Source organism: Elephas maximus, chromosome 2 (assembly GCF_024166365.1).
Source record: "Elephas maximus indicus isolate mEleMax1 chromosome 2, mEleMax1 primary haplotype, whole genome shotgun sequence".
Taxonomy (NCBI): domain Eukaryota; kingdom Metazoa; phylum Chordata; class Mammalia; order Proboscidea; family Elephantidae; genus Elephas; species Elephas maximus.
The window spans coordinates 80,165,988-80,185,520 of NC_064820.1; the positions used below are offsets into that span (position 1 = coordinate 80,165,988).

The 19,533-nt window shown below is 39.8% G+C and overlaps 1 protein-coding gene and 1 long non-coding RNA gene across 13 annotated transcripts in view; one reads left to right on the top strand and one right to left on the bottom strand.

The window, feature by feature from the left end:
* Positions 1-1,458: 1,458 nt before the first annotated feature.
* The window catches only part of ANKDD1B (ankyrin repeat and death domain containing 1B), an 80,922-nt gene continuing 62,847 nt past the window's right edge, over positions 1,459-19,533 (top strand). For 8 of the 12 annotated variants that reach the window (XM_049866019.1, XM_049866047.1, XM_049865994.1 and 5 more), the window contains exons 1-2: positions 1,459-1,648; positions 16,072-16,175. In XM_049866019.1, the coding sequence (XP_049721976.1) occupies positions 1,459-1,648; positions 16,072-16,175 (294 nt within the window). Of the gene's footprint in view, positions 1,649-1,867; positions 3,815-9,962; positions 10,139-15,080; positions 15,999-16,071; positions 16,176-19,533 lie in introns of those variants that run through there. The other 4 variants (XM_049866004.1, XM_049866091.1, XM_049866065.1 and 1 more) reach the window with 4 other exon arrangements.
* On the bottom strand, positions 1,638-19,507 carry LOC126065736 (uncharacterized). Its single transcript, XR_007514918.1, has 3 exons — positions 18,750-19,507; positions 16,058-16,136; positions 1,638-1,918 (listed from the first exon to the last, which is right to left on the bottom strand). It is a non-coding gene; the product is annotated as an uncharacterized LOC126065736 (long non-coding RNA).

Below are 19,533 nucleotides of genomic sequence, written 5' to 3' on the forward strand. Positions count from 1 at the left end.
TTATTATTATTATTTTTTAATGAGACAGCCCGCTCTCTCCCTCCACTCTCTCTTTTCGTGTCTCATTAGGGGGAGAGTAATTGGGAGTGTGTAGCAAGGTGTATATGGGTTTTTGTGTGAGAGACTGACTTGATCTGTAAACTTTCACTTAAAGCACAATAAAAATTATTTTTTAAAAAAGAAAGTTTGAAGTTCTAGGAGGTGTTCTGAATACAATAAATAATACTTTGCCATATATTTGTTTCTTCATTGATAAGGAAACGTTTTGAATTTAATGTCTCCAATTTTGTGCACAATAATTAGAAGAGAAAAACTGACAACTTTGAAAGAAGAACTGAAATTTCATAGCTTTTATATATTTGTTTCTTCATTGATAAGGAAACGTTTTGAATTTAATGTCTCCAATTTTGTGCACAATAATTAGAAGAGAAAAACTGACAACTTTGAAAGAAGAACTGAAATTTCATAGCTTTTATATATTTGTTTCTTCATTGATAAGGAAACGTTTTGAATTTAATGTCTCCAATTTTGTGCACAATAATTAGAAGAGAAAAACTGACAACTTTGAAAGAAGAACTGAAATTTCATAGCTTTTATTAAAATGAAACACATTTTATGGATAAACAAAATGTGGTATATACATACAATGGAGAACTACTCAGTTATAAAGAGAAACTTCTGAACATGCTATAGCATGGATGAACCTTGAAAACATTGTGTTAAGTGAAACACCAAAAAACCAAACCACTGCTGTCAGTCGATTCCGACTCATAGCGACCCTAGCCAGAAACAAAAGAACGAATACTATATGATCCCACTTACATCAATTATCCTGAATAGGTAAATCCATCAAAACAAGATTAGCAGTTATCAGGGGCTGAAGGAAGGAGGGAATGAGGAATTAAAAAAAAAAAAAAAACTTCATAAATTCACAAGAACATAAAACCAGATAACCTTTGTTGTATTTGAAGTTTAATTTTGGAGTCAGAATTTGTTAGACTTGTTTCTGTATTATTTCATTTTTAAAAAGAATCAGCCAGGAAGTATTACAATTGCATGATCGATATCAAATGAGAAATTAAAAAGAGTGATTTTATTCGAAAGAAGATTCTGGAAGCCCATTTAGAAATGATCTCATACTGAAATTCCAGTAATATTGGTTACAAACTCAACCTCCACATTTCTCAAAATTGTATAAAGAATTGGCGGAGTATGACCTGGGAGTTTATTAATGGATTGTAGATTTCTCAGGAAGTTTCAGGTAAAACCAAATCATAACCCAGCGCACACCACCCCTGAAGGCGGGTTTTTCCCAGACCTGCCCAAACCAGGGCAAGGTTGAGAACCTGGGGCAACTTGCCCAGCGAACCGCCCTCCAGCCCGTCCAACCTGCCCACATCCTTCCCGCGCCCTGGGCCTGGAGCCCGGCCCCGTGCTTTGGCGACCCCGGGAGCCGACATGGGTCCGGGCGGGCGCGCCCCGGGTGGCGGGGCTGCGGCCAGGGGGCTCCTGCTTGGGACGGCCGCTGCCGCGAAGCGGCTTAAGCAAGACCTGAGGGTTGTGGCGGCCCGGCCCTGGCGAAGCCTGTCCGGGATCCCAAAGCAGGCGGGGCCTCCGGAGGAGGAAGCCGAGGCCGGACACGAGCTCTGTGAGTCCCGAGAACAAAGTCTCGGAAAATCAAGCGGCGGCGGCGGTGGTGGACGGTGGGCGGTGCGCGGTGGGCGCTGAGGGCGGGCCCGGCCGAAGGGACTTGAGATGGTGCCCAGTGCAGTGCTTCTGGACGCTAGCGGGAAGGAAGTTCATGAGATGACTTGCCCTGGGGTACCTGCAGTGACGCATCCTCCACCACCAAATTCCTTCTGGACAGGTTTTCAACTTTGGAATCCACGCTCACCCAAGTTTTGGTTCATATTTCCCCCTGTATTGAGGATGGAAAGGAAGTATCACTCTTTCAGCTTAACAAAGAAGATTATTAAATAAATGATTAAGCCCTTTTGCAAATAAGGAAAAGAGTTTCATGTGCCCTGTCTCCTATATCCTGACTCATGCGCTGATTTATTGTTTGACTTTAAACAAGTCACTTAACCTTTCTGTACTTGGGTATTTTCTAGCATGGTGTGGATCATCTGTGCCTTGGGAATAGATTTACACCATAAACTGGGCACACTCTGGAAGAGTCCTCGAAAGCTGAGAATGATTGAAGTCCAAGTCTGCTGGATAGGGCGGCCTCACTTCCTAAAGATCAGCCTTGAGGCAGTGTACCAGTGACTTAATATAATGTGCAATTAGTTTGTTCATTCACTCTTGATTTTTTTATCTGCTAGACATGTACTAGGTGTGGAGATGCAGAGAGGATATAACAGCTCCTAAGAAGATGACAATGAAGCTCACACTCTAGTTGTGTTGAAGGGTTGATAGACAACAAAACAAATAAGCAAATAAAAAGATAATTTGAGGTAGCAGTAAATGCTGTAAGGGCCATAAAACAGGATGATGTGACTGGGGACGAACTTAGATTTGGTGGTCAAGTAAGGCTGCATATTTGAGCAGATACTGATAGGAAGGAACCAGGCATGGAAAGTTCAGGAGGAAGAGTATTCCAAGTAGGAGTGATAGCAAATGCAAGGCAGGAACGAAATTGATACATTCTAGGAACAGAAAGAAGACCAGCCTAGAGCATAAGGAGTGAAGGGAAGAGTAAATGAGGTTGGGGAGGTAGGCAGGGCCAGTTCATCGACATCTTGTGGCCCTAGTAAAGAAGCTTAGATTTTTTTCTGAGTGTAATTGGAGGCTCTTAGATGGTTTTAGAAAGGAGAAATGCGCTGTAATTTTTGTTTTTAAAAGATCACTCTGATTGCAGTGTGGAGAAGAGGTTGTAGTGAGGCAGGAGAAGAAGCAGAAAAAACCAGCTGGGAGAGTTTTGGAGGAGTCAAGGCAAACATTTGTGGTACCTTATTATTTTTTTTTAGGCTATGGAAGTAATGGTGGAGGGGGGAAGTGGGCTAATTTGGGATGTATTTTAGAGGTAGAGGTTTTGTTGCTGAATTAGATAAGATAAAAAGATTCCTACGCTTGGGTAACTGGATGGATGATGGGGACTTTTACTGAGTTGGGAAAGACAGGGAGGATGGGTTTTTGTGTTTTGAGGAGGGGCGTGGAATCAAGAGTCTGTTTTGGCTATATTATTTTGAGCAGCTTCGTAAACACCAAATGGAGATGAGAAGTAGGCTGTTGAATAGTAATGACTGAAATTAAGCGGAGAGGTCTGTATTGGAGGTATCAATTTGAGAGTCGCTGGCGTACATTGAAACCATAGAACTAGATAATCTAAGAAGAGTGTGAGAATGGAGAAAGAAAAAAAGGTCAAGAATCAAGCTCTGTTTGAACAGACACAAAGGCTCCAGCTGAAAAGACTAAAAAGGAGTGTGGCATCACAAAGGCAAAAGCAAAATGTTTCAAGGAGAGAGTGGCCACCACTTATATCAGCATCTGCAAACAGGTGCAGTAAGATGAGGACTGAGATGCGTCTGGTACATTTGGCAATGTGGAGGTCAGTGATGACATTGGCAAGGGCATGCTGGGAATGAATGCCCAGAAGGACTGGGCTGAGAGAGGATGTAGAGTTAACAGCCCTGAGCTGGACATCAGAAAACTTGGGTTCTGCCACAAACTAACTCTGTGGCAGTGATTTCTCTGGGCCTCAGATACTTCATCTAGAATATGGACACATTGGGTGGAGTGATGTCTGAGGCTCCTTACAGTGTGAATACTTTATGTCCTGTTTGGATAAGTAGAGGGATGAACAACACAGGAGGTAATTGCAGCTACTCTCTTATATCACTCTCCACTTCATTCAGGGACTGTAAATTACTCTGGGGGCAATAGTTTTCTGACTTGCAACCACTAGCAGTTTCCACAGGTTTCTGGTAATAAGAAATTTCCCCAACAGAAAATCACACAAACTTGAATTGTATCACTCACGTGTGTAGAAGGTTTTTCTATACTCAACTCTGTGTTGTCTGCAGAACTCTAGCTCAGCATTTTGCACCAAGCAGCACTCAGTAAATATTTGCATAAAATTGCATTGTTTCTGAATTGTTTTTGAGTTGTTTGTGTGTACCTTTCCTAAACCAGAAGCCAACTACTGAGACATACAGTTGCCTCCCAAACACTCATTTTCCCCTTCTTTCATTACAAAAGAACTCCTGATTTTTAGCTGGACGTAAGGCCACCTGGAACAAAGTCTACGTTCTCCACTTTCTCTTGGAGCCATGTGTAGCTGTGTAGTTGAGGGCGGCAGATCAGAAGTTAGCGTGTGTAACTCCTGGAAAGTGTCATTAAAGAGAAGATATATTCCTGTCTTTGCTCCTTCCTTCTTCCTGCTGGCTGTCCTTCAGCCATAATGATAGGAGCTCCAACAGCCACCTTGAACCATTAGGTGACTTGGGGAATGAAAGTTATGTTTGGTGGAGCAAAAAGATAGAAAAAGCCTGCATCCCAGAAACTATGAAGTAATTTAGACTGACTGCCTCAAGACTTCTTAAGTATAAGAGAAAAAGAAACTTCTATCTTGTTTAAGTAATAGTGGACAGGTTTCAGCAGAGCTTCTAGACTAAGAGAGACTGGGAAGATGGACCTGGTGATCTACTTCTAAAAAAATTGGCCAGTAAAACCTTATGACTAGCAGCAGAGCATTGTCTGATATAGTGCCAAAAGATGAGCCCCTCAGGTTGGAAGGCACTCAAAATGCGACTGGTGAAGAGCTGCCTCCTCAAAGTAGAGCCGACCTTAATGACGTGGATGGAGTAAAGCTTTTGGAACTTTCATTTGCTGATGTGGCACAACTCAGAATGAGAAAAACACAGCTGCAACATTCATTAATAAGTAGAATGTGGACTCTACGAAGTATGAATCTAGGAAAATTAGAAGTTGTCAAAAATGAAATGGAATGCTTAAAGACAGATATCCTAGGCATTAGTCAGCTGAAATGTACTGGTATTGGCCATTTTGAATCAGACAATCATATGGTCTACTCTGCCGAGAATGACACATTGAGGAGAAATGGTATCACAGTCATTGTCAAAAAGAACATTTTAAGGTCTATCCTGAAGTACAACTTTGTCAGTGATATGATAATATCCATACACCTACAAGGAAGACCAGTTAATATGACTGATTTTCAAATTTGTGCATTAACCATTAATGCCAAAGATGAAGAAATTGAAGATTTTACTAACTTCTGCAGCCTGAAATTGATCAAACATGCAATCAAGATGCATCGGTAATTACTGGTGATTCAAATGAGAGATTTGGAAACAAAGAACAATTGGTAGTTGGAAAATAGGGCCTTGGTGATAGAAACACTGTTGGATATCACATAGTAGAATTTTGCAACAACAACAGCCTATTCATTAGAAATACCTTTTTTCAACACCATAAATGGTGACTATACATGTGGACTTCACCAGATGGAATACATAGGAATCAAATTGACTACATCTGTGGAAAAAGATGATGGGAAAGCTCAATATCATCAGTCAGAACAAGGCAAGTGGCTGACTGTTGAACAGACCATCAATTGCTCATATGCAAATTCAAGTTGAAGCTAAAGAAAATTAGAACAAGTCCATAAGAGCCAATATACAACCTTGAGTATATCCCACCTGAATTTAGAGACCATCTCAGTAATAGATTTGACACACTGAACACTAATGACCAAAGACCAGACGAGTTGTGGGATGACATCAAGGACGTTGTACATGAAGAAAGCAGAAAGTCATTAAAAATACAAGAAAGAAGATAAAGACCAAAATAGATGTCAGAAGAGACTCTGAAACTTGCTTTTGAATGTACAGTAGCTAAAGCTAAAGGAAGAAATGGTGAGGTAAAAGAGTTGAACAGAAGATTTCAAAGGGCAGTTTGAGAAGACAAAGTATTATAATGAAATGTGTAACTTGGAGTTAGAAAACCAAAAGGGAAGAACACACTCGGCATTTCTCAAGCTGAGAACTGAAAAATTCAAGCCTGGAGTTGCAATATTGAAGGATTCTGTGGGGGAAGTATTGAACAACACAGGAAGTATCAAAAGAAGGTGGAAGGAATACACAGAGTCACTGTACCCAACCATTTCACGAGGTAGCATATGATCAAGAACCTATGGTATTGAAGGAAAAAGTCCAAGCTGCACTGAACACATTGGCGAAAAACAAGGCTTAAGGAATTGACAGAATACCAATTGAGATGTTTCAACAAATGGATGCCACACTGGGAACAGTCACAGGTCTGTGCCAAAAAATTTGGAAGACAACTACCTGGCCAACCAACTGCAAAAAAATCTATGTTTGTGCCCATTTCAAAGAAAGGTAATCCAACAGAATGCAGAAATTATCAAACAATATGATCAATATCACATGTAAGTAAAATTTTGCTGAAGATAATTCAGAAATGTTTACAGCAGTAAACATTGACAGAGAACTGCCAGAAATTCAGGCCACATTCAGAATAGGACATGGAATGAGGGATGTCATTGCTGATGTTAGATGAATCTTGGCTGAAAGCAGAGAATACCAGAAAGATGTTTATCTATGTTTCATTGACTATGCAAAGGCATCCACCTATGTGGATCATAACAAATTATGGATAACATTGTGAAGAACAGGAATCCCAGAACACTTAATTGTGCTCGTGTGGAACCTGTACATAGCCCAAGAGGCAGTCATTTGAACAAAACAATGGGATACTGCATGGTTTAAAATCAGGAAAGATGTGTCAGGTCGTATCCTTTTGCCATGCTTATTCAGTCTGTATGCCAAGCAAATAATCAGAGAAGCTCGACTATATGAAGAAGAATGCAGCATCAGGATTGTAGGAAGATTCATTAACAGCCTGCAATATGCAGATGGTACATCCTTGTTTACTGAAAGCAAAGAGGACTTGACGAAGTTACTGATGAAGATCAAAGACTACGGCCGTCAATATGAATTACACCTCAACATAAAGAAAACACAAGCCCTCGCAACTAGACCAATAAACACTGTCATGATAAATGGAGACAATATTGAAGTTGTCAAGGATTTCATTTTATTTGGATCCACAATCATGGAAACAGCAGTCAAGAAATCAAATGACATATTGCATCGGGCAAATCTGCTGCAAAAGACCTCCTCAAAGTGTTAAAAAGCAAAGATGTCACTTTGAGGACTAAGGTGTGCCTGATCCAAACCATGGTATTTTCAGTTGCCTTTTTTCATATGAGTACAAAAGCTGGACAATGAGTAAGGAAGACCAAAGAAGAATTGATGTCTTTGAATTGTGGTGTTGACAAAGAATATTGAATGTACCATAGACTCCCAAAAGAATGAAGAAATTTATCTTGGCAGAAGTACAGTCAGAATATTCCTTAGAAGCAAGGATGGTGAGACTTCGCCTCACGTACTTTGGACATGTTATCAGGAAGGACCAGTCCCTGGCACTTAACGAAACCCAACTCTATGGCACGTATCAAAAATAACATTGTGAGTTTTCTACTACTTGCAATTAAACTTTAACTTAAGTATTGTAAGCTTCTCCAGGGCAGGGACAGTGGCTTGTTTATACTCTCAACATCCCTAATTCATTATATGCTTAATAGTTTCTCCTGAACCAAATGGGGATAATAGTATCTTTCATTCTCTTATTTCCTCGGTATCACAAAGTTAAATAAGTGCTCTGCAGGGTTTCAGGAATATACACTTATATGAGTACAACTTGTTGATAAAGAAGTAGAATTGATGTGTTTCTTAGTTTAAGCAACAGATGTTGTGATTATTGTATATTTACAACTCCAGTTCCTGCATATTTCAAATTCAAATAAAAAAAAAAGATTTGAGGGCGTTTATAATAAAACACATATGCCAAAGGCATTTAACCAAATATAAGAGAGTTCAGAATCTTTGTAGAGGAGGAGGAAAATAATATATCGTTAATATAGCTGGGTACCAAATTTAACTCTGAATATTCTGACAGGCAGGGAAAAGAAAAAGAGGGTTAAGTTCCACAGCTCTCATTGTTACAGGAGAGACAAGCTGATGCCCAAAGTAAAATATCGAAAGGGTGCTACACTAGGAAATCCAAAATTTGCTTCTGGGAGTCAAGATTGCCTGCCATACAACTGAGAGTTTACGGAATCTTGTATAGATAGTAAACTCATACCTTACCCGTGTATTCAACCAGGATTTGAATAGAGGCTGAGAGGTTGTCAATTCCAGACTGAGTTCTCACTCTTTTTCCTTCTCTTGTGCTTGCAGGACAGTTATTCTGTATTGCTAGCCAAATAATAATAAAATAATAAATAATAATAAATAATAAATAATAAAAAAATAATAATAGCTATCATTTATTGACCAATTGCTATGTTCAGGCGCAGAAGTGGAGCAGGTGGCAGTTAAGTTTAATCTCAGAATTAGAATTCTGACCAACTAAGCTGGACAATGAATAAGGAAGACAGAAGAAGAATTGACACCTTTGAATTGTGGTGTTGGCACAGAATATTGAATATACAATGGACTGCCAAAAGAATGAACAAATTTGACTTGGAAGAGGTACAACCAGAATGCTTCTTAGAAGCAAAGATGGCAAGACTATGTCTTACATACTTGGGACATATTGTCAGGAGAAATCAGTCCCTGGAGAAGAACATCATGCTTGGTAAAGTACAGGGTCAACAAAAAAGAGGAAGACCCGGAACGAGATGGATTGACACAGTAGCTGCATCAGTGGGCTCAAGCATAACAATGATTGTGGGCATGGCGCAGGACCAGGCAGTGTTTTGTTCTCTTGTACATAGGGTTGCTATGAGTCGGAACCTACTTGACAGCACCTGACAACAGCAACAGTCCAATAGGGATGAGAGTAGCAAGAAAAACAAGGGAGTTTGCATAGAAGTGATTTCAAGAATGGATCATGGAATCTAAATTGGTTAAGAAGGGAAGTAAGGACATAGGAATAAATAATATGAAAAGGTGGTGAGAATCAGAGGACTTGATGAGGTTGCAGAATTTCTGGACTGGGAGAACAAGATAGGGTAGGTGAGCTGAATAGATGAAGAGGTGGTAGTTGGAGAATGGGATTCTTAAAGTGAAGATTTCAGAGGTAGTGCAGTTTTTCATGATGATTAGGTCAAGAGTATGACTCTGAAATTGGGTGGCCGAGGTCAGGTGAGGGAAAGATTATTAGAGGTGAGGGAGTCAGGAAACTGAGAGGCCAAGATTTTGGATTAATCATCTACAAAGATGTTGAAGTCACCTGGAATGATAACAAGAGTAGGAGTAGGCTTCTTAAAACCAAGCAATAGTTTAGCTTAACTAGTAAAGAATGCCTTGAGCATTGTGCTTTTTTAAGACCTGTCTATACAAGATCAAATTGACAACAGCAACTCAAAAGACAGGAAACTTAGGGGGCAGTAAGTTTATGTTAATGGAAGAGGACCATCTTGTTGAAGGAGAGTGAGAATGTTTGTACAACTTGAAAAATGTAGTCAATATCACTGAATTGTACATGTAGAAGTTGTCAAATTGCTGTGTGTTTTGCTGTGTGTATTCTCAAAAACAACAATAAAAATTAAATTAATTAATTAAAAAAGTAAAATAAAGCCCTCAGAAGAACTTCCTACACTATAGCTGCTAACCCAGTTCTCCCCTGGAAGAGACAAGGAATGATCTTCTAGAGGAGACAGAGAGTATGGCCCTGCCAACACCCTGAATTTGAACTCCAGAACTGTGAGACAGTAAATTTCTGTTCTTATAAGCCACCCTGTTTGTGGTGTTTTGTTTGGGCAGCCCTAAGAAACTAATACAGTGTGAAACTACTTTAATCTCCTTTAATATAAATGAGAATAAAACGCGTTCATCCTGTTTTGCTTTTGTGTGTGTATTTATATGACGTGCTGCATTTTAAGGTTTTGTTCTTGCAGGCCTGGCTTCTGTTCAGAGTTCTTCAGACAGCAATTTTATCTCTCTAAGTTTGTATGGAGCTTTTGGGATCCTCCCTGCCTCATCTTGTACAATACTTTTCACAGTGCCCCTGGGAAGTCCTCCCCAGTTACTCCACAAATCCCAAGCTTTTTATGTGGACTATGCATATGGACCACAGCCATTATGTGGTATGTGAATCTTTTCTATTGGCATATTGCTTTCTAGATTCCAAAGGATCTTACTTTCTGTTTCTCTAATTTCAGGGGTTCCCAGCCTCTGGAAACCCTGGTGGTGTAATGGTTAAGTGCTACGCTGCTAACCAAAAGGTCAGCAGTTTGAATCTACCAGCTGCTCCTTGGAAACCCTATGGGCAGTTCTACTTTGTCTTATAGGGTCGATAGGAGTCAGAATCGACTCGATGGCAACAGGTTTTTTGGTTTTCAGCCTCTGAGGATGAGGGTCACTTTCTAATGTGGCAAAGTTTAGTGGAGCCTAACCTGAATATAATTACTCTTTTTATATCTCTGAATGGAAAAAACTCAACATGACAAAAACTTAATGTGATATTTCTTTGACCATAAGGCCATAAAAGTAGAAATCAATAACAGAAAAAGCAGGGAAAAGAAATCAAACACTTGAAAACTGAACAATACCCTGCTCAAAAAAGACTGGGTCATAGAAGACATTAAGGATGGAATAAAGAAATTCATAGAATCCAATGAGAATGAAAACACTTCCTGTCAGAACCTTTGGGACACAGTGAAAGCAGTGCTCAGAGGTCAATTTATATCAATAAATGCACACATCCAAAAAGAAGAAAGGGCCAAAATCAAAGAATTATGCCAACAACTTGAACAAATAAAAAGAGAGCAACAAAAGAAACCCTCAGGCACCAGAAGAAAGCAAAAAATAAAAATTAGAGCAGAATTCAATGAAATAGAAAACAGAAAAACAATTGAAAGCATTAACAAGACCGAAAGCTGTGTCTCTGAGAAAATTAACAAAATTGATAAACCATTGGCCAAACAGACAAAAGAAAAACAGGAGAGGAAGCAAATAACCCAAATAAGAAATAAGATGGGCGATATTACACCAGACCCAACTGAAATGAAAAAAATCATATCAGATTACTACAAAAAATTACACTTTAACAAATTTGAAAACCTAGAGGAAATGGATAAATTCCTAGAAACACACTACCTACCTAAACTAACACAAACAGAGATAGAACAACTAAATAGACCCATAACAAAAGAAGAGAATGAAAATGTAGTCAAAAAACTCCCACCAAAAAAAAAGCCCTAGCCTGGATGGCTTCACTGCACAGTTCTACCAAACTTTCAGAAAAAAGTCAACACCACTACTACTAAAAGTATTTCAAACCATAGAAAAGGACAGAATACTCCCAAACTCATTCTATGAAGCCAGCATATCCCTGATACCAAAACCAGGTAAAGACACCACAAAAAAAAAGAAAATTACAGACCTATATCCCTCATGAACTTAGATGCAAAAATCCTCAACAAAATTCTAGCCAATAGAATTCAACAACATATCAAAAAAATAATTCACCCTGACCAAGTGGGATTCACACCATGTATGCAGGGATGGTTCAACATTAGAAAAACAATTAATGTAATCCATCATATAAATAAGACAAAAGACAAGAATCATACGATTTTATCAATTGATGCAGAAAAGGTGTTTGACAAAGTTCAACACCAATTCATGATAAAAACTCTCAGCAAATAGGAATAAGAAGGAAAATTCCACAACATAATAAAGGGCATTTATACAAAGCCAACAGCCAACATCAGCCTAAATGGAGAGAGTCTGAAAGCATTCCCCTTGAGATCAGGAACCAGACAAGGATATCCCTTATCACCACTCTTATTCAACATTGTGCTGGAGGCACTAGCCAGAGCAATTAGGCTAGATAAAGAAATAAAGGGCTTCCAGATTGACAAGGAAGAAGTAGAAGTATCTCTATCTGCAGATGACATGATCTTATACACTGAAAACCCTAAAGAATCCTCAAGATAGCTACCATAACTTATAGAAGAGTTCAGCAGAGTGTCAGGGTACACGATCAACATACAAAAATCAGTTGGATCCCTCTACACCAACAAAAAGAACATCGAAGAGGAAATCACCAAATCAATATCATTTACAGTAGCTCCCAAGAAGATAAAATATTTAGGAATAAATTTTACCAGAGAAGTAAAAGACCTATACAAAGAAAACTACAAGACACCACTGCAAGAAACCAAAAGAGACCTGCATAAGTGGAAAAATATACCTTGTTCATGGATAAGAAGACTTAACATTGTAAAAATGTCTATTCTACCAAAAGTGATCTATAGGTACAATGCAATTCCGATCCGAATTCCAACAGCATTTTTTAATGAGATGGAGAAACAAATCACCAACTTCATAGGGAAAAGAAAGAGGCCCCAGATAAGTAAAGCATTACTGAAAAAGAAGAACAAAGTGGGACACCTCACTCTACCTGATTTTAGAACCTGTTATACTGCCACAGTAGTCAAAACAGCCTGGTGCGGGTACAACAACAGACACATAGACTAATGGAACAGAATTGAGAATCCAAACATAAATCCATCCACATATGAGCAGTTGATATTTGACAAAGGCCCAAAGTCAGTTAAATGGGGAAAAGACAGCCTGTTTAACAAATAGTGCTGGCATAACTGGATATCCATCTGCAAAAAACTGAAACAAGACCCATACCTCACACCATGCACAAAAACGAACCAAAATGAATCAAAGACCTAAATATAAAATCTAAAATGATAAAGATCAGGGAAGGAAAAATAGGGACAACGTTAGGAGTCCTAATACATGGCATAAATAGAATTCAAAACATCACTAACAATGCAGAAGAGAAACTAGGTAACTGGGAGCTCCTAAAAATCCAACACCTATGCTCATCCAAAGACTTCACCAAAAGAGTAAAAATATTACCTACAGACTGGGAAAAAGTTTTAGCTATGATGTTTCCAATCAGCACCTGATCTCTGAAATCTACATGATACTGCAAAAACTAACTACAAAAAGGCAAATAACCCTGTTAAAAAATGGGCAAAAGATATGAACAGGCACTCCACTAAAGGAGACATTCAGGTAGCTAACAGACACATGAAATGCTCATGATCATTAGCCATTAGAGAAATACAAGTCAAAACTACAATGAGATTACATCTCACTCCAACAAGGCTGGCATTAATCCAAAAAACACAAAATAATGTTGAAGAGGTTGTGGAGAGTCTAGAGCCCTTATACACTGCTGGTGGGAATGTAAAATGGTACAGCCACTTTGGAAATCAATTTGGAGCTTCCTTAAAAAGCTAGAACTAGAACTACCATACGATCCAGCAATTCCACTCCTTGGAATATATCCTAGAGAAAAAAGAGCCTTTACACAAACAGATATATGCACACCCATGTTCATTGCAGCACTGTTTACAATAGCAAAAAGAAGAAAGCAACCAAGGTGCCCATCAATGGATAAATAAATCATGGTATATCCACACAATGGAATACTACACATTGATAAAGAACAATGATGAAACTGTGAATCATTTCATAACATGGAGGAATCTGGAAGGCATTATGCTGGGTGAAATTAGCCAGTAGCAAAAGGACAAATATTATTTAAGACCACTATTATAAATACTGGAGAAATAGTTCAAACACAGAAGAAAATATTCTTTGATGGTTATGAGGCGGGGAGGGAGGGAATGAGGGAGAGGGGTTCTCACTAATTAGATAGTAGACAAGAACTACTTTAGGTGAAGGGAAAGACAACATACAATACAGGAGAGGTCAACACAACTGGACTAAACCAAAAGCAAAGAAGTTTCCTGAGTAAACTGAACGATTCGAAGCCCAGCGTAGCAGGGGCATGGGTTTGGGGACCATGGTTTCATGGGACATCTAAGTCAATTGGCATAATAAAATCTATTAAGAAAACATTCTGCATCTCACTTTGGAGAGTGGTGTCTGGGGTCTTAAATGTTAGCAAGTGGCCATCTAAGATGCATCAATTGTTCTCAACCCACCTGGAGCAACGGAGAATAAAGAACACCAAGACACAAGGTAATTAAGAGCCCAAGAGACAGAAAGGACACATAAACCAGAGACTACATCAGCCTGAGACCAGAAGAACTAGATGGTATCTGGCTACAACTGATGACTGCCCTGACAGGGAACACAACAGAGAACCCTTGAGGCAGCAGGAGAGCAGTGGGATGCAGATGCCAAATTCTCATAAAAGACCGGACTTAATGGTCTCACTGAGACTAGAAGGACCCCAGTGGTCATGGTCCCCAGACCTTGTGTTAGCCCAAGACAGGAACCATTCCCAAAGCCAACTCTTCAGACGGTTTGGACTGGACAATGGGATAGAAAACGATACTAGTGAAGAATGAGTTTCTTGGGTCAAGTAGACACATGAGACTATGTTGGCATCTCCTGCCTGGAGGGGAGATGAGAGGGCACAGGAGGTCAGAAGCTGGCCGAATGGACATGAAAATACAGAGTGGAGGGAAGGTGTGTGCTATCTCATTAGGGGGAGAGCAATTAGGAGTATATAGCAAGGTTTATATAAATTTTTGTACGAGAGACTGACTTGATTTTTAAACTTTCACTTAAAGCACAGTAATAATTAAAAAAAGACTTAATATGATAAATAAAATTCCATGAATTCAATTAAAAAAAAAAAAGAGTAGGAGTGAGAAAGAAGAGAGCAATCTGGATGATATAAAGAATGAATGTGAACATCTCCCATGAAGATACTCCTCGTCCTTGACTGGACTTGGCAGCATTCTAAAGAGTCTTTGGTAGAGACCTGGGACACTCCTGGCAACCCATCTACAAAGCCTTTCCTAGGTTTTCTTTTTTTTTGAAGATGGTCGATCGCTGATTCTACTTAGCCTCAATTCTGAGTCTATCCCTCAATGTTGGGGTTGTCCCCTGAGAGACATTTAGCTCCGTTACATGATTTAAAAAAGAAAAAAAAAAACTAAAAAATCCTGGATTCTTCTCTATGCTAGTTAATAATATCTGCCCTCTGGGTGCGCATATGTGTGTTATATATAGTGCTTAGAGTATGTGTGTTATTATTTGAATTGTGTCCTCCCCAAAATTTATGTTGAAATCTAACCACTGGTACTTATGAACATGACCTTGTTTGGAATAAGGTCTTTGAAGATATAATCAGTTAAGTAATATGAGGTGATACTGGAGTACGGTGGCCCATAATCTAATCCAATATGAGTGCTATCCTTAGAGAAGAACAAGACACAGAGAGACACACGGGGAACGAAAGCCATGGGAAGATGAATCTACAAAGCCAGGGGACAACAAAGAAATGCATGGGTCTGCCAGAAGCTGGAAGAGACAAGGCAGGATCTTTTCCTAGAGCAGACAGAGAGAGCTGGCCCTGCCAACACCCGGAATTTGGACTCCAGAACTGTGAGACAATAACTTTCTGTTCCTACAAGCCACCCTGTTTGTGGTATTTTGTTAGGGCAGCCCTAAGAAACTAATACAGTGTGAACCTACTTTAATCTCCTTTAATATAAATGAGAATATAACGTGTTCATCTTTTTTGCTTTTGTATGTGTGTTTATATGACGTACTGCATTTTAAGGTTTTGTTCTTGCAGGCTGGCTTCCGTTCAGGGTTCTTCAGACAACAATTTTATCTCTCTAAGCTTGTATGGAGCTTTTGGGCTCCTCCCAGACTAATCTTGTACAATACTTTTTATAAACAGTGTCCCTGGGAAGTCCATATCTGCCCTCTGACCTCCTAGAGCCAGAAACGACATTGCTGACTTCAGGGTGGTCCTCATGCATAATGTTTTATTTGGGACCAGGAACATGTTTAAGGGTCTGAAAACACAGTGCTAGGAGAAAGCGGAATCTTGATACTACGGCTTTATAGAACATTGAGGCAAACTTCCCTTCTCCTCAACTGCAGAATGTGGAAGGCTCCAAGCTGCTGTTGCTGAGTTTTTAGAGTTCCAAGGTTTGCCAATGAGGTTTGCTTTCTCTCTGGCCCCCTTGAGTTCCTTCAGTCATGCTTACTTGCTTTCTTTCAGTGCTGCCAAATGAGAGAAGCTTTCAGAATGCCGCTAAAAGCAATAATTTGGATCTCATGGAGAAGCTGTTTGAAAAGAAGGTTAACATTAATGCTGTGAACAGTGTGAGTAGAAGTTAAAAATATGACAAGCAGCTGTTCCAAGTGGTGGCTTGGGTATACATAGGTCAAATGAAATAATAATCAAAATCAAAATGATTGTGCTGGGTGAGAAGAGGGAGAGCTCCTCTGAGGGCGTTTACACTAAAGGTAGGATCAGGCAGTGGGGAGGGGGGGCTTGGAGGGTTTTCATTTATCTTCTCAGAGGAAATGCATAGGGTCTCTGTGCACACCTGTGCAGAGCCTGTGGGTGGGCAGTGAGGCCAGCTGTCAAGGTTATGGGCCTGGACTTGATCCTGGATTATAGCCTGTGGGTCACTTTGGACGCACATTCTGGAAAGGCAGAGCATCTTTTGCTACACAGTCCGGGTTGTTTTCTCTCCAAGGACGCCCTTTGTGGTTAAGTTCTTGCAAACCGAAATCCAAAGGAAAATAAAAATTTTCATTTTACTGCTTTTAAAATATAGTAGAACAAAAAACCCATTGCTGTTGAGTTGATTCTGACTCAGAGCGACCCTATAGAACAGAATAGAACTGCCCCGTAAGGTTTCCAAGGAGCAGCTGGTGGGTTTGAACTGCTGACCTTTTGGTTAGCAGCCAAACACCTAACCACAGCACCACCAGGGCTCATAAACTATAGTACATCTGCATATTAGGCAATGAGGCCATTTCTGAAACCTGCCTCTTAATTGCTAGCTCTTCAAGTGTATGGATGTTGAGGGGGAAGTCCACCACCAGAAATATGGATTTCCTACTGTTTGGTTTTGTAAGAATTTCCTCAAAGCCCCTCCATTGTTGTTGTGTGCCATTGGGTCAATCTGACTCACAGTGACCCTGTGTGACAGAGTAGAACTGCCCCGTGGGCTGTCCTAGGCTGAAATCTTCTCTCCCACAGAGCCTGTGGTGAGTTTGAATTGCCAGCCTTTCAGTCAGCAGCCAGGTGCTTAACTGAGGCACCAGTAGGGCTCCTGACAGCCCCTCTAGGCGGAGTTTATTAAAATGAAGAGTTTGATGCTGGGTCAATTGCTTCAGAGAATTTGTGCGATGGTCCAGGTGAGGGTGGCAAAGGTAGGTTTACGGGGATGCTAAATGAAGCATAAGCTCAAGCCTCCTCGCTTGTGAAGGTCCCTTCTGAAGACCCGGGAGCGACATGTTCCCTCGGTTACGTGATTTTGCAAAATCTGCTAAAGTGAGAAATTTTTAGCTGCAATCAGTTAAGCCTGCTGACTCTGGCTTTAAAGAAGTCTTTCCAAATTGTCTAAACTTTGGGTTCCTCAAAACCTGGATCTGTCCCAGGCGTGGAATCATAGAAACTGGAGCGCAGTCTGAACTGCATCTATCGTTGGCAGTGGAAGAAAGCTTCACATTTATGTGTGTGTATGTAAGAGTATGTGTTTATATGTGAGTGTGTGTGAATTTATGTGTGTGTATGTATATAATGCATGTATGTGTGTCTCATGTGTTATGGGTGTGTGTAGTATTCGTGTTCCATAGACATCCTAGAAAGAATAGAATAATAATGAAATTTTGCTGCAAAACAATTAAAAAAAAAACCCATTGCTGTTGAGTCAATTCCGATTCATAGCGACCTTATAGGACAGAGTAGAACTGACCCATAGAGTTTCCAAGGAGCACCTGGTGGATTCAAACTGTGGACCCTTTGGTTAGCAGCAGTAGCTCTTAACCACTATGCCACCAGGGCTTCCAAAAAATTGGGGAGGGGGGGAAGGAAGGAAGAGAAGGAGTGAGAGAGGGAGGGAGGGAAGGAAGGAGATGGGGAGGGAGGGAGGGAGGGAAGAAGGAAGGAAGGAAGGGAAAATAAGCAAGCATATCTGGAAGTAATAGCTACATAGTTTCAAAAATGTTTGTGTGTTTACATCTCTGAAGATTATTATGACCATGGAAGATTAGTAGTTGAGTAAGATAAATGAAGCAGTAGTCATTTTTCCAAGTGGTAGGAATTAGATTTTCCAATTTACTGTTTCAACCATTTAAAATTTTTGACATACAAAAAAAAAGTTGTAATAAAATCTTTTTTTCACGTACAACTTTCTGATATTTTACCATGCTTTTATGTTAAAGTTCTTGGATAGTACAATCTAGGACACTTTAATTTACCGTTACTGCAGCAAATTGTTACAGACTCCTGGTGAGTTGTATTATACTTTCTAACAACATCTGCTTTATCCTGTTTACAGCAAACTGTTAACATGGCAGAGAGTAGATTAAAATCTGTGATGATAGAGATGGGAAAAAATGTAAATGGTTTTATTGAATTCTCTTGGATGCTATTCTGGCCTGCATCCTTTCTCACAAATAAAGCCAATAGAGGAGCTTATGAGCCCACATTTGACATTCAAGCACAAAACTCTAGATCACATGCCACGTAAGATAATTCATGTTTTGTCAAACTTAGTTTATCACTGGTTTAGCTAGCAAGAGCATCAAATGTTTAAACAGATCTTATATTTTTGCAATAAATTATTTATGAAAAAGAGAATAGTAAATGCATGCCTAGGCGTCTTCTTTAGGAGCAAAATTTATCTATAATATTGAAAATATGACACATGTATTACTTACCAACAAACTTCCATTGTCGGAAATGCATTAGGCTCTTTCTGGGCATCCCAGGAGTGCCATCTTGGTGTTCCTTTGAAGCAAAAGATAGAGCTGTATAGTTTTCTCTATCTGTGTCTTCCCTTCCTTCTTTCTTTCAAAATCAGTTTATTTGTATTAGTAGTATATACACTCCAAAAAATTGAAGAAGAAAGCCCACGAATGGACTGAACATCTAGGAAAATTATTGCTACGCATTATCGGTGTATTCTAAGCAGAAAATATTTACCGTTATTAATGATTGCATAAAAATACAACTTCGGCTCTCTAAATGAAATCCATCCTATTACCACAGTGACAGGTTATGCAGTGGGTTTCAACTTGAGGCATAGCCTTCAGTGGATTGCCAAATTCTCTGATGTTGTCTGATGATTGCTGGAGGCAGGATTCTGCTGGACACGAGTCTCACTACTTTCAAAGGCAGGTGCAAAGAGTGAGCTAAATAATCAAAATACAAACACCTGGCAGAAAATTATGGCCTTTCAAAGAACCAAAACCTGTTGCCATCGAGTTGCTTCTGGCTCATAGTGACCCTGTAGGACATAATAGAACTGCCCCATAGGGTTTCCAAGGCTATAATCTTTACAGAAGTAGACTGTCACATCTTTCTCCTGCAGAGCAGCTGGTGGGTTCAAAATGCCAGCCTTTCAGTGAGCAGCCAAGTGCTTAAGGACTGCACTACCAGGGCTTCTTATTCAAGAACAGGAGTCCCTCAAAGGCTCGGTAATGACCGGATGACTGGCAGAGT